Genomic DNA, 15384 nt, shown 5'->3' with positions numbered 1-15384 from the left:
TTGTATTGGAGAACAAAATCATTTCCGATGCATTAAACATTAGAGATTTGTCTAATTTGTAATTCTGAAAATAGTTACCAGAAATTCAGAAAATATAAATTGTTTTTAGAGAACTATAAAATTTATAGTTCTCGATCTTATAACAGACTTTTTATAACTGATATTATGTTTGGTTGGAGGGAGAGATTAAGGAGGAATGGATAAGAGAAGGGATAAAAGAAAAGCAAGGTTGTGTACTTACAACTACTCTCTCTGAGCTCCTAATCCAAGGCGAAAGCCTTACCATTTACCATACGACGATGAGGCCGATGATGGCGGTTGCCCAGGTTTCTAAGCCTTCTCTTCTCTCCTATAGTTTCAGTTTGGTAGGAGGGAAGGGAAGAGAGGGAGGAAGCCGCCCCTCCTTCCTTTGTAATTTTCTATACGCATAAATTGGAAAAAATATGAAAGAGAAAATAAGGATAATTAACAATTATTAAATAATTTACATTTCTAACCTTCTTAAAAATTTGAAATGAATATCTAATATTTATAATTGTATATAATAAGGGTATATTAGTGAAAAGAATATAAAAACTCTATTTTCCTTCCTTCCAACCAAATAAAAATATTCATTACATTCCATTCAACCAAACAAAAAGTGGGAGAGACACCTTCCCTTTTCTAGAAATGCCTCACTCATCCCTCCCCCTCTCCCTTTCATCCATTTTTCCTTCACTCCAACCAAACGGAGTATCATAATTTTCAAAAAAACTAAATGAAGTAGGATTTTTGTATACTTTTCTAATTTTTAATTCTCTAAAAATTAAAAATTTATTTTCAAAGTGTTAAACAAAGCAAGCCTTAGGTTTACCACAATTAGTGCACTCCACATTACAATGTTTTGGAGGGATTTTTGATCCATTATATAAGCACAACGAGTTTTTGACCAGTAAACTCTGAAAGCCTTATGACACAAATATATATATATATATATATATATATATATATATATATATATATATATCTGAAAGCCTTGGGATAGCGGGCTGCAGGCTTGGGATGGAATTTTCAAATGGACCATTCGAATTGGGCTTGATTTACTACCTTCAAACTTCTGCATACTTTTTTTCAATAAAATAAAGCATATATATATTTAACAGGCCTGAGACTTACCCTATGCTAAGCAACTCTTTTGTAGGGCCGGTCTGGGCTAAGACTATTACTTACTTGGCAAATCCAAAACTCTGCGAGCTCGGGCTGGACTTCGGGCCTCTGGCCCTTTTTGTACCCTTAGGTGCATGCCTTTGGCCTATTGTGTAGCTTGTTTGGCCAAGAGGAAAAAGTATGAGGGTTCTAAATTTCTTCTCCTTTTCTAATTTGTTCAGCGAAAACACAATTAATTATGTTTATTTAATTACATAATTAACTATATATCTTTTTACCTGATTTACTTATTACTGTAATCTTTCCCAGATATAGTTAAGTGTGTATATGTATCTATATAGATTATATCCAGAATTTTAGATAGGGAAGAAAAAGCAAAGATAAAGAGAGAATGTGAGAACGCAACATTAATTCTCACCATGGTGCGGAAAATTTCATTTCTAATCATCACACCAAAGAATTTGAAAATTCTCTCCAAATATCACAAGCCATCACTTGTGTTATAATTTTATTGCATATATAATCATAACATAGTAAATTATTATATGATGATGCCCTGATATGTTTATAATTATTAAATAATGGCTTAAAGAAACTTGATGAGAAACTAATAAAGTGACTTGATTTGCAATGCTACAATAGGACAAATTTTTTCTTTTTAGTTTGTTTAATTTTTTATTAAGTGACATCTAACATTAAATAACTATCAACGGGGTAGTGGCCTAGCAGTATCAGTCTCTTACCTCTCAAAGGGAGATCAGGGGTTCAAGTCTCAGAAGAGACATGCGTGTGTGAGTGCCAACTAGGGAAAAAAATAAAAATAAATTACTACTACATCATCATTGTATAGATTTGTGTATAAAATCATAAAAAAAAAAACTCTCTCCGTCTTAAAATAAATATCTCTTTTGAGAATTTAATTTTATAAAAAAAATAACTTTTATTATTATTATTTTTTATTATACTAATATGTTAAATTAGTAATATTACAAAAAAAAAAAAAAAAAAAAAAAATAGTACATTTATTTTTTTAAATATGACACTTATTTTGAGATAATTAAAAAAAAATTGGACACTTAATTTGAAATGGAATGAGTACTTACAAAGTTACAATACATATAAGTACTAATTTTTAAAATTTAAAAATTCGACCACATGTATATTATTTTTCTCCTCTAATATTTACTATATTCTCATTTTAATAATATAAAAGATTAAAAATAATAAGTGATTGAAGAAGATTTCACTAGGGTAGAAATATATAGATATTTTAGGTGAATGATTTTACAGCGAGTCTATTAAGGAGAAGATGATTGTATATAAATATATACAGAATATGAAAGAATTTATCAAATATATTGAAAAATATTTCAAATATATGAAGTTTTTTTTATAAAAAGTACTGGTATTTACATCGAACACTTATAATAAATTATCGAACAAAATAATTTTTAATTGTCTGCTCTTCTTCTTTATTTATTACATAATTGATTAATTAAAAAATAAATAAATCTTACATGTAAGAATTATTTTCCTTTTATGAATTATTGAAAAAGAAAATACACATACATTATCCTTATCCATTTTAACATCAATTATAACCAGTATGAGTGCATGATGGACACGTAGCCAAAATAATAAATAAACGTGTTTCCTCATAATAGTGCCATGTGTGAGAATTAACGCGACGTGTGGCATTTTAGAGTAAACAATAGTGATTGAGACTTTTTTTTTTTGGAAGACAATAGTGATTGAGACTTGGAGAGGAAACAAAAAGAGTGACAAAGAGGAGGAAATCAATCAATAGCAAAAGATCATGTCAGGAGCACAGGGAGCGTTACCAAAGGAGTCGTTTACAGCAACGACATATGAGTCGGTGAAAGATGGAGAGAACAAGACGAGGACCGATATTCGGTCCGTGGAGGACGAGGGTGGCATCCAGGTTGAGAAACTCCAAGATAAGGTGGAGGATCCTGCTGGTCAAGGCGGACCTGTTTTTGGTGCCGGTGCTGATGCTGGTCAAGATGGTGACAAACCAGACTTGGGTGTCACCGGAACCGCCTAAGCTTAGCTTTAATAATAAATTGGCTTATATATATATATATATATATATATATATATATATATGGTATGGGTGTGTGTGAATATATGTATATCGCTGGTAGTATGTGTTTCTTTCTATGTATAAGGTGCATCAATATGTGACCAATGTTTCTTTCTATATATGTATAAAAAATTCTAATGTATGTGTTTCTTTTTCAATCTCTTACGTGATGAACCAAATTTATACTTGTGGTGGTTTGTTAGTTCTTACATTTTAGACTTATAAAAATTAAAATTAATAAAGACATCAATTTTAGTCGAGATTATTTCACGAGAAATACAAATTGGCATATAATAATATATGATTTTGTGTGTGTGTTTTTGTCTCAGCAATTCTGAAAAATGAGTTACAAATCACAACATGCAGGGTTCCCAAGCATATTGATTCTTCACAAGAAGAGCCCACTGTAGGTTAAAAATGGTTGGAACTATAAATTATAAGAAGTCTAACCCAATAGATCGAGATAGATGTAAAGGTTCAGTCTGGCCCGAAATTGTGCCTATATGGGCTACGTTCAGACAAAAACACGAATTGGGTCAAGTTGGCAAATCATTAGCTTGTTTAAATTTCTTTAAAGTGCATACACAATTACATTCAATGATAGTTTCAGTAATTAAAGAAGAATATTTGCCCGCAAAAATATAATGACATGTATCCACTTAGGGTCTGTTTGGTTGGACAAACTTACCAAAACTACCCTTACTTAGAATGCAGTTTTGTTACATTATTCATAACACATTCATGTTCTTTCTGAAAGTAATAAATATAGTATGTTTTACCATATCATTTTTTTCAATTTGGTACAATACTCTTGGTTAAAATTTGTCATGCAAAAATAAAACATTGTATTGTTCATTCTTAATTTGCCTTTTATATTTTTTAACTTTAAACTATTTGTATGCAAATTTTACTTTGGAATAATCACACTTGGTTCAAGCATAAAAGGGTAGTTGAGGCATTAATGCATCCAGATTGATCTTAGATCAAAATTCTATCTAATTTCAAAGCTGTATAGATTATAAAATATATAATATGTATTATTATAGTGATTCCAAAAGTGAGATTCTTATAAGATAATAGAGTGATTTCAATTCATCTCTTTAACAAGTTGTTTATTGAAATATTGGAGAAAATTACATATGAATGCGAGTATTTGAATTTGTGATAAATTCACTACTACTTACTGCTGTGAAATTTGTCACTACTATGAAATTTGTGAAACGAAGAGCAGAAGGAAGACCGACAAGAGTGAAGTAAACGAAAATCAACATACTGTCACGGGCTTAGAGTTTCAGCACCACTCTAGCTGCTCCCGTGCGGCACCAAGACGTTGCTTCCACTCTCGCAAGTACTTGGTCAGCCTAACTCCCGTGCACACCTTAGCCAACACACTCCCCTCGTGCGCTTACTAGTGTTGTAGTTGCCCTCGCCCTCTCCTCACTTGGCTTGTACACTCACACACACTAAGGCACTTAAGTTGGCAAGGAAAGAACACTTCTATTACTTCAAAGAATGCTTTGTATAAGGCTAACACTCAAGCTCTCTATAAGGCTCTCAAGACTCACTCTAGGACTTGTTCCCTACAAAATGAAGTCCTACCTCTATTTATAGGCATCCCCATCCCTAATGGACGGCTAGGATGCATTCTAACCAACGGTGGAGATTGATTATCTAGAATCTTCTCCCACCTTCTTCACACTTCCATACTTATCTACTAGTATCTACAACATTCTAGAATTCTCCATACTACTCCACACAACTCTGGAGAACTCTAGAACCTTCCACACACTTCTACACATTTCTACACATATCTAGAATCTTCCACATAACTCTAGACTATTCCGGAAGACTCTAGAAACTCCACTTGCCATGCAGTTGCCATGCAGCGTCCTCCTCAGCGTCTGCGTGTCGCCTGCGTGGCACAACCTCCATAGGCAGGGCGTGACAATACGCTCACTTGTTTAGAATGGGAAAGTAAAATATTACTCCCAAGGTTTTTTTTTAGAAATTTTGAAACGTGAATCTTCTTCTTTGTTTTTTTTTTTTTTTCTTTTTTTTTTAATTCAAAAGCAACACTTGTCATTCTATCATTACGTTAGAGATATTAATATATGGAGTATTACTTAAAATTATGTTAATATATGCAGAACGGACTTACCTACTGAACTTTTTTTTATTATTATTAAATTCAAAAGCAACACTTGCCATTTTATCATTATGTTAAAGATATTAATATATGGAATATTACTTAAAATTATGTTAATACATGCAGAACGGACCTATTCACTGAACCTTTTTTTTTATATATAATTTTGTTATATAGTTGAAATTTTTAGAAATGATATCCTATTTGTCTTTGGTGCCTTAGTGCTCATGACATGTATCCCATATTTGTCTGGCAAGAAAGTGCAAAGCATTTAAGTGAAGGGGGTGAGCTAGGAAGCATGGAGACTGTTTGGATCTCATACATGTCTAACATACGAGTACGACTTGAATACATGTTAGGCGAACATGATTGAAAGTGCCCTAAAATTTAAATATTTTATTTTTTTATTGGACATAACCAGAAAACGTTTTAGACGTTTTCATAATATGATGTGTCCGTATTTGAATCAATTCATGATCCTTTAAATTTCCAAATTAGCCCTCAAATTCTTTAAAAATATCCCCCCTTTAATTTAATAAAGTTTGAAAGAGAGACTTTACTAAAGGAAAAAGGTGTATATATATATATATATATATATATATATATATATATATATATATTCAAAAATTATGTGTTATTTGATTACTCAATTTTGATTTAAATTTAGTATTTTGATAGTCATTTTAAAAACACAAATTTCACTTAAAATAATTAAATTTTTAAGAGAGAAAATTTGAACTCGTCATTGAATACTTCTCAATTTATAAATACTTAAAATTTATCTGGTTGATGTGTAATTTTATTCAAAAATAGGGGGTAAATTTCAGAAGCAATGTTGTTTCATTTGATGTTTAACTGTTCATTGTTTAGTGATAAGTGAACTGAGGTCTTTCTCAATTAAAATTTTAAATGAAACTGTTTTCATTATAAGTATACTTAACTGAATAAATACTTAATTTATTAAAAAAAAATAACCCCCTAATTAAATTAACAATGACACAAGGGAACCAAGCACTAACACCCAAAGTGTGCGTATGTGTATATGATATGTCCAAAATGTTTGTATGAACTATAATGAAATACAACTATATATAATTTCTCTTAACATGTCACTATTCTAAGGATGTTACTTCAAAATATTGAAAAAATATAAATGAAAATGTCAAAATATGATTCAGATAAAATTTTGGACATATCATATACACATACTCACGCGTGGGTGTTATGTGTATAAAGAAGAGTCCATGTATTTTTTATTTTTTTGGGCAAGTAAAATGGACGGCTTAGATCCAATTACGTGGTCCCTAAAGATCAACCAACAAGAGTTGGCATTGTGCATTAAACACGTTTAGGGCAAAGATTTCTTATCTCTATTGTTTGGTGCAAACCTTCGGTCGTACAGAACCAATCAGCAATCACACACCTCGTGTAGTTGAATGAGATGGATATCACAATAGATCCTACACTTGGCGAATGAGAAGTGACACTAGTGAGCAAGATCCTCTCCGGCTCTTGTTACATCACTGGGAGACAATTCGGGTCCAATTGCGAAGTTGCTAGCGTCAATTTGACGTGGGAAGTTCAAGTAGTCACATTCAAATCACTACTTCATGGCCTTTTATACCTTGATTTGTTATTATCAGGAATTATTACGTGTACATGTAGTTATTAACTTTTATTTATCATTTCATAAAATTAAAATCACGATGTTTTGAAAAAGTAGAGTTGACCAAAATGCTAAGAATCACATGAAAAAACATTATCAAATTGCCTAAACTATCCTTACTATTGCAATACTACTTTTGCCCATAGACGTTCCCGAGGGCGAAGCCAGGATTGCAAAATAGGAAGGGTTAAAAATAATTAAACCCATGATTGCTTAATGTGTTATCCATACTTTAAATACATAATTATCATGCATTGGTTATTCAATTAAACCCAATAATTTACAACCTTTTAACACATTTACACTTTCAAACTCTAACGTATTTTCACAGTCAAGAATGCATTAAAGTTTACTTCATACAAGTATTAAAACAAATAATTACAAGAATGCAAGATATATATATTCCTTATCAATAAATTCACATTCGAAAGTAAGACCTATGTGCTCCGCTTTTAACTAGTTATTAATCTATTATATAGTAAATTACCCAATTTAACAAGAAATTATCAAGTCATCAACAAACCCTTTTTTTTTTTTTTTACAAAAATAAAATTCAATATTTCACTGGATGGACAATAATAATCCATGATATCCATCCACTTATGCCTTAGTGCCTTACACACGAATAGTTTAGGTCTTCTTCCATAGACTCATAATGTGTTTTGATTTACTGGGTTATGCCTTATTATGATTTATTTTATGATTGGGCATGTCTATGGTTCGTAGGCTTACTCATATTTAAGGTTTGACCTTTGTAAATTTTATAACTCTTTTTATTTATAAAAATACTATAGATTGGACTGGGCTGATAGGAAGAAGAAGAGTAATACATGAGCTTATAGGAATAATAGTACTAAATTTATTTTTTCAATTGGACCTGGGCTATAGCCCAGGTTAGCCCATTACTAGTTCCTCCATTGGACGTACCACTTTTTGTGCACTTCATCATTAAAAAGGTACCCGCACGCACAAAAAGTAATACATATATGTCCAAGGGTGGTACTTACATGTACAAAAGTGGTACAAAAAAATAGTAAGAGTAGTTTCAGTAAATGAATAGTATTTTTTCATATTCACATCAGTATTTTAGTCAATTCTATTTTTTAGAAACATCGTGACTTTGACTTCATAAAATGATAAATAATGATCGATAACTCCACTCTATGTATGTGTAATAATTCCTTCTTATTATTATTACTCGTGTAGTTGAATGTGATGGATCTCGCACCGGATCCTACTACGCATGGGAGTCACTATCCGACAGATGAAAAGTTACAACACTATTTGACCAATGAAAAGTGATAGTTGTAACGGTCGGTACAAAATCCTCTCCAGCTCCTATTTCATCACTTGGAAAAGGAGAGAGAATCCGGATCCAATTGCAAAGTTGCTAGTACACTTTAGAAATGGACACCAAAAGTACAAGTACACCTTGATTTATTATTTTATTTGTTTCATTTTATTTTTATTTTTATTTTTTAATGGTAAAGGTGTTATACCTTGATTTAGACACTCAATTCTCCAATTAGTGGATTCTCCATTCATCATCATCAGGTGGAATGAATACTAATTACCACTTTAATGTCTTAATTAAAGTTGAAAAAAATGGCACAGAGGCTTGCAAAAAGTAGTACTATTCATGCAAGCTAGGCTTCTCTATAAATTGAAGAGCACCAACATAACTCTTGTGTACATTGAAGATATATATATTCTCAATATCTATATAATTCCCTCGAACAAGGGCAAGATATATATTAGACGGTACTGCGACATGAAGGCTTTACTTTGGTTAACAGAGGCTATGGAGAAGCATAAGCCTTTTATTGCAATGATATTTATACAGTTTGTGTATGCAGGCATGTCCTTGTTCTCCAAGGCATCAATGAATTCAGGAATGAAACATTCTGTTTTTGTCGCTTATCGACAAGGATTCGCTACATTTGCCTTAGCTCCATTTGCTTTCTTCCTCGAAAGGTTATAATTAAATTACATTCCCAAACACTTCCCAATTTTAATTTTATATACATATATATATGGTGTCCCACACTTTATATATGATTTTTCTTCTGAATTTGCAGTAATAAGAAAGTTCCACTATCATGCAATTTAGTCTGCAAGATCTTCTTTACTTCTTTATGTGGGTATGTGCAATTGGTTTTTCGTAAACTTTTGTAATTTTAACGAGTTTTAATTGTAAATTAATATTCTAACGATCCTTCATGTATATATGAAAATATATTTTCAGGCTTGCTCTGAGCATGAATCTCTTCTATTTGGGAATTAAATACACCTCTGCAACATTTGCTACAGCCAGCACTAACGCAATTCCTGCCGTGGTCTTTATCATGGCTGTTTTGTTAAGGTATATATATATATATATATATATATATATATATATATATATATATATATATATATATATGTATGTATGTGTGTGTGTGTGTATATATATATATGATTGATTTTGGAAAATAATTTCAGGATGGAAAGTGTTTGCATAAGGCAATGGCATGGAATAGCCAAGGTGTTTGGTTCTGCAGTGGGACTTTCAGGGGCTATGGTGTTTACTTTCATTAAGGGGCCTCCTATTTACTCAGGTATTGAGAAGGAAGTTTCAGAGTCCACAAAGAATAATAGTTCCAAAGAGGATTGGATAAAAGGAGCTCTTCTCATGTTTGGATCCATCCTCACATGGTCTTTGTGGCTCATTTTGCAGGTTCCCACCTCTCTCTCTCTCTATCTATCTATAACACACACACACACACACACACATAAATACTTCACCGCCACCATCTAACAAGACTAACATTAATAACGTGAAAAAAAAAAATTAATGACCTACATTCTTGTTTGGAAAAAGTAAAAGCGTAAAAATAAAAATAAATTATTTTAAGATGAGACCTTAATTCATTTCTATAAAATTAATATTAAGGTTATTATCATTACGAAAGTTTTACTTTTAGGCTCCATTTGTTAGACATAAAATATTTTTCAAAAAATATTTTTTATTTTCTGATGTTTGGTTGTTGTAAAATATTTACGAAAAAAAAAATATTAAAATTTAGCAAAAATAACTTATCTATCAATTTTCGACAAGTTATTTTACATATTCCGCCCGATGAACTCGACCTTAACCTCGACTTAGACATTTGCCAAATATCGACAAAGTAAAAATAAAAAAATATTTTACCTAGAAAAAAAAGAATATTTTACCTAGAAAAAAAGAATATTTTTAAAAAAAAAATATTTTACGTCGAAACAAACGGAGCCTAAGTCCTTATCATTTCTTTTTAAATATTTTCAATTTAAAAGTGTAGAAAAGGAGAGATTCGAAGGTTAAGTTATATATTCTCCTTCAAATCTCTTGTTGTCCTTTTTTTTCTATCCTAACTAAACATGAAAATCAATATCCCTCTCTTTCTGTTCGTTTCCTTTCCTTCAATCCAAGCGGAGAAACTTATAAGGATTTGACATCATGTTAACCATTATCTATTCCAAAGTATTTAAAATGTGTAACTTTAATAGTATTTAAATCATCTAATATATATATCATAATAAAATGAATCGATCAAGATATTTTCAATTTAATTATTTTATTTTTGTATTATCAGCGTCCTCTTATGAAGCAATATCCAGCAAAAATACGTCTTACAACTATGCAAATCTTCTTTTGCTGCATAATATCTGCACTTTGGAGTGTTGCCATGGATAGGGACATATCATTGTGGAAGCTTGGATGGGACGTTAATCTTATTTCCTTGCTCTATTGTGTATGTTTGAATCTTATTTCTTTGCTCTATTGTGTATGTTTCTCCGTACATTTTAACATTAATTCGATTATGTTTTTAAACATTTTTTTTATTTCTCAAACTATGTTTGGAAGTATAGAATCAACGTTTTAAAATTAAAATTAAAAAAAAATTAATTCAAAGTAACGCATCATCAATGCATTTCCTAATTATTATTATTATTTGCATATTCCCAATTAATTAACAAAATGAAAAAAAAAAAAAAAAAATCAGAATGTTTTAATTATTTGTATTGTGAAAATTAAATTGCCATGTTCTATTAAAAAAATAAGGTACTGTATTTAGCCCGACAAATAAAAACATACTACTTGACTGAGTCTATGTAACTATCTATGTATGAAATATAATGGGATTCATTTTAAGATATAAGTTAATTAACTATTTGAAAAATTGTAATTCATTTTTTAGATTTTATCTTAATATAGTATCTTTGTTAGCTATTAAAGTTTCAATCACCATGTATATCAAATTATATATATATTTTATATATGCATATCACATGAATCTTGATTCAACAACTCATGGCGATTAAAGAGTAGATTAAAAGAATGGGAGATTTTCCATTATGGTCTCTCGATATTGATATGCCTCCCCACTCAAGGGCACATTTGAATTTCTTTTTTGATTCCACCCATATTGTGTTGTATGCCCATTTATTGGCTATTGTGTTTAATTATTATATGCTCCAATATTATATGCTCCCATCATATCATAAATTTAATCTACATTAACTATTTGAAAATTTGTAGTCTATTTTTTAAATTTTATCTTAATATAGTATCTTTGTTAGTTATTAAAGTTTTAATTACCATGTATATCAAATTATATATATATTTTATATATGTATATCACATTGGATCTTGATTCAACAACTCATGACGATTAAAAAGTAGATTAAAATAATGGGAGATTTTCCATTATGGTCTCTCGATATTGATATGCCTCCCCACTCAAGGGCACATATGAATTTCTTTTCCGATTCCACCCATATTGTGTTATATGCCCATTTATTGGCTATTGTGCTTGAATATTATATGCTCCCATCACATCATAAATTTAATCTACATGTATACGCATTGGCATACACTCATAAGCAAGTTATACACTGTGCATATATATTCCATATATATATATATATATATATATATATATATATATATATATATTTGTTTCGATACATGTATAATATACATGCAGACATGCAAGTTTATTTTGGCATGTGTGTATATATGTATATATATATATGATTTTTTAGATCCCTTTACATTGACAATTAAATTAATGGGATAATGCAGGGTGTGATTGTTACTGGGATTACCTTTTGGCTACAAGTTTGGGCTGTAGAGAAGAAAGGCCCTGTATTCACATCCGTATTCAGTCCATTAGCACTTGTCTTAACCTCCATCCTCTCAGCAGTATTCTTCAAGGAGACCCTTCACTGGGGAAGGTATATATATATACACACACACACACACATACATACACAATACATACACAAACGCTTGTATTTAAAAAAAAGTGTTTTAATGCACTTGAAATATCATAACATGGCTCACTGAAATAAATATATTTTTACTTATGTGATGACATAAAATTAAGTAATAGTAGGCATTGTTATATCTGACACTCATCACCTCGTGAGACATGACTAATCGAGTGTTCCACCATACCTGATGTCGCAATCAGGCACGAACTCAATTACCGGTTTTCAACTATAACAGTCGAGACACTCACCACCTCGTGAGACATGATTAATTGGGTGTTACACCATGTTTGGTGTCGCAAGCAGGCACAAACCTAATGGGGTGAATTTTTGCTAATTCACATTATTACTTATAGTTTTAGTTAAATTTTCAAAAATGCCTGGGCTCAATTTTTTTAAATGCCCCCCCTTCACATTTTTACCTCACTTATTTCTCCACTAGATTTTTTCTAAATTATATTATTACCTAAAGTTTTAGTTAAAATTTCAAAAATGCCCCCACTAAATTTTTTAAAATGCCCCACGTCACAATATTTTTTTGAAAAAAAAAATTTGTCGACGCGTCCCCCTCAAAAAAATTCTTGGATCCGTCACTGGTCGCAATGTATTTATTTCTTGATAGAATGACACCAGTGATATTGTATCAATGGTGTATTTAAGGTTACATGTGTGTATATATATATATATATAAATTAATCATAATTAAGGGTTTTTTGTTTCCATTTTGTGGCAGTGCTTGCGCTGCTATGCTGCTGGTGGGAGGGCTTTATAGTTTTTTGTGGGGAAAGAGCAAAGAAGAAAAAAGCCAGAAAAATGAGGAGAGGTCTGAAGCCAATGAGGAAGAATTAGCGGAGATGGATAGCATTAATGTTCATAAGTGACCGATTGATTTATTTGCAGGGATTTTGCAAATTAAAAGCTACCATAAAGACATGCTTGTACCCAACTAAAAATATGTGATGGTTGGGATGTCATATCTCTCATATATATGTAACTGAGAACATGATTCACATGAGGCTCGTTGAGTCAACTTTTTTGTCTTTTTCAGCTCCTCATGCTTTCTTGTTTGGTCGTTGAGAAAATTGAGGAGGAAGAAAAGGGATTTCAAGTCATGTAATTTTGTCGCTTTCTGGAATATGATTATTTTATTCCCTCAAGTCCCACATGGTGAATATATGCTGCTCTTCTTTTTTATTTTGTTCCAACAAATATAATTCACACATCCATTGTGTATGCTTTTTCATAGTAGTTGAACCCCCAACCTCCACTTTAAAAAGCCAACAAAATTCACTACATTGGATACTTTGCGACATTCATATGAGAAAGATAAAAAGAGAACAAAATCGTTTCCGACGCATTAAACATTAGAGAATTGTCTAATTTATAATTTTGAAAATAATTATCAGAAATTCAAAAAATATAAATTGTTTTTAGAGAATTATAGTTCTCGATTTTATAACAGACCTTTTGTAACTAATGTTATGTTTGATTGGAGGGAGGGATTAAGGAGGAATGGATGAGAGAAGGGATAAAAGAAAAGCAAGGTTGTGTACTTACAGCTACTCTCTCTGAGCTCCTAATCCAAGGCGAAAGCCTTACCATTTACCATACGACGATGAGGCCGATGATGGCGGTTGCCCAGCTTTCTAAGCCTTCTCTTCTCTCCTATAGTTTCAGTTTGGTTGGAGGGAAGGGAAGAGTGGGAGGAAGTCATCCCTCCTTCCTTTGTAATTTTCTATACATCCAAAATTGGGAAAAAGATGAAAGAGAAAATAAGGATAATTAACAATTATTAAGTAATTTACATTTCTAACCTTCTTAAAAAATTGAAATGAATATCTAATATTTATAATTGTATATAATAAGGGTATATTAGTAAAAAGAATATAAAAACTCTATTTTCCTTCCTTCCAACCAAACAAGAAAATCCATTTTATTCCATTTAACCAAACAAAAAGTGAGAGAGACACCTTCCTTTCCCTTTCCTAGGGATGCATGCCTCATTCATCCCTTCCCCTCTCCCTTTCATCCATTTTTCCTTCACTCCAACCAAACGGAGTATCATAATTTTCAAAAATTAAAACTAAATGAAGTAGGATTTTTGTATACTCTTCTAATTTTTAATTCTCTAAAAATAAAAAAATTATTTTCAAAGTGTCAAACCAAGCAAGCTTTAGGTTTACCACAATTAGTGCACTCCACGTTACAATGTTTTGGAGGGATTTTTGATCCATTATATATGCACAACGAGTTTTTGACCAGTAAACTCTGAAAGCCTTATGACACAAATATATATATATATATACACACACACACACACACACATACTAGCAAAAGAGCACATGCAGATGCACGTGGTGTAAATCCAAGTTATTAATAAGATTATAATAAATTAAAAAAAAAATTATTTGATCAGTGATTAAGTTGATAAATTGTAATTTATTTGATTTGATGCTTTTCAATGTGAAGCAAGGACTATGAAAATATATCTTCATATGTTATTTATATAAAAAATGAGCTTCTATTTTTAATTTGCGTTTTTGTTACTTGTATTAAATATTTTTTTAGTTTTATCACACTTCTATCTATAATCATTCGATGTAGAAATCTCTCAAGAGAACAATTCTTATATATTTTCACGTTCAAATATTTTAAGTGATCATTATGCACCAAAAGATATCTTATTTGGCTTCTTGAGCTTTAAACTCAAAAGCATGTATATTAAGATATATTCTAAAATATAGATTCTAATCAATTTTATATATATATATATATATATATATATATATATATATATATATAATTATCATTTTATAATCCACATGGATCAAGCACAAAAAAAATAACCTTCCAGCATTTTGCATTATAATTAAGAAAGAAGACACTTCTTTTTTCTATAACATTATAACATTTTTGTTAAGACTTTCCTTTCATGGACTCAAGTTTCTCGAGATGAACGAACTTTCAAAAAATAAATACAATGGAGAAAGAAAAAAGAAAAAATAGCAATCCAAAACTCATATAAACAAG

General features: G+C 30.9%; 2 protein-coding genes across 2 annotated transcripts; both read left to right on the top strand.

Annotated features, from left to right (window-relative positions):
* Window positions 1-2880: 2880 nt before the first annotated feature.
* Window positions 2881-3413, top strand: LOC132273343 (uncharacterized). Its single transcript, XM_059774310.1, has one exon. The coding sequence runs from the start codon at window positions 2963-2965 to the stop codon at window positions 3209-3211; it is 249 nt and encodes an 82-aa protein (XP_059630293.1). The 5' UTR covers window positions 2881-2962; the 3' UTR covers window positions 3212-3413.
* A 5362-nt stretch (window positions 3414-8775) lies between these two features.
* Window positions 8776-11047, top strand: LOC132272832 (WAT1-related protein At1g43650-like). Its single transcript, XM_059773911.1, has 5 exons — window positions 8776-9036; window positions 9141-9203; window positions 9308-9424; window positions 9544-9778; window positions 10674-11047. The coding sequence occupies exons 1-5, from the start codon at window positions 8834-8836 to the stop codon at window positions 10962-10964; spliced, it is 909 nt and encodes a 302-aa protein (XP_059629894.1). The 5' UTR covers window positions 8776-8833; the 3' UTR covers window positions 10965-11047.
* Window positions 11048-15384: the final 4337 nt, after the last annotated feature.

Source organism: Cornus florida, unplaced genomic scaffold, assembly GCF_030987335.1.
Source record: "Cornus florida cultivar Cherokee Brave unplaced genomic scaffold, ASM3098733v1 CherokeeBrave_3.0.0_Hap2_Chr09, whole genome shotgun sequence".
In the NCBI taxonomy this organism is placed as follows: Eukaryota; Viridiplantae; Streptophyta; class Magnoliopsida; order Cornales; family Cornaceae; genus Cornus; species Cornus florida.
Note: the sequence above shows the minus strand (reverse complement) of the source record. Positions and strands in the feature narration are given on the sequence as shown.

Bases quoted from the DNA above. Each gene is read 5' to 3' on its own strand.
- LOC132273343 (XM_059774310.1), top strand. From the start codon at position 2,963: ATGTCAGGAGCACAGGGAGCGTTACCAAAGGAGTCGTTTACAGCAACG.
- LOC132272832 (XM_059773911.1), top strand. From the start codon at position 8,834: ATGAAGGCTTTACTTTGGTTAACAGAGGCTATGGAGAAGCATAAGCCT. The intron at 9,037-9,140 runs GTTATAATTAAA...CTGAATTTGCAG, and splicing joins TTTGCTTTCTTCCTCGAAAG to TAATAAGAAAGTTCCACTAT. The intron at 9,204-9,307 runs GTATGTGCAATT...ATATATTTTCAG, and splicing joins TTCTTTACTTCTTTATGTGG to GCTTGCTCTGAGCATGAATC.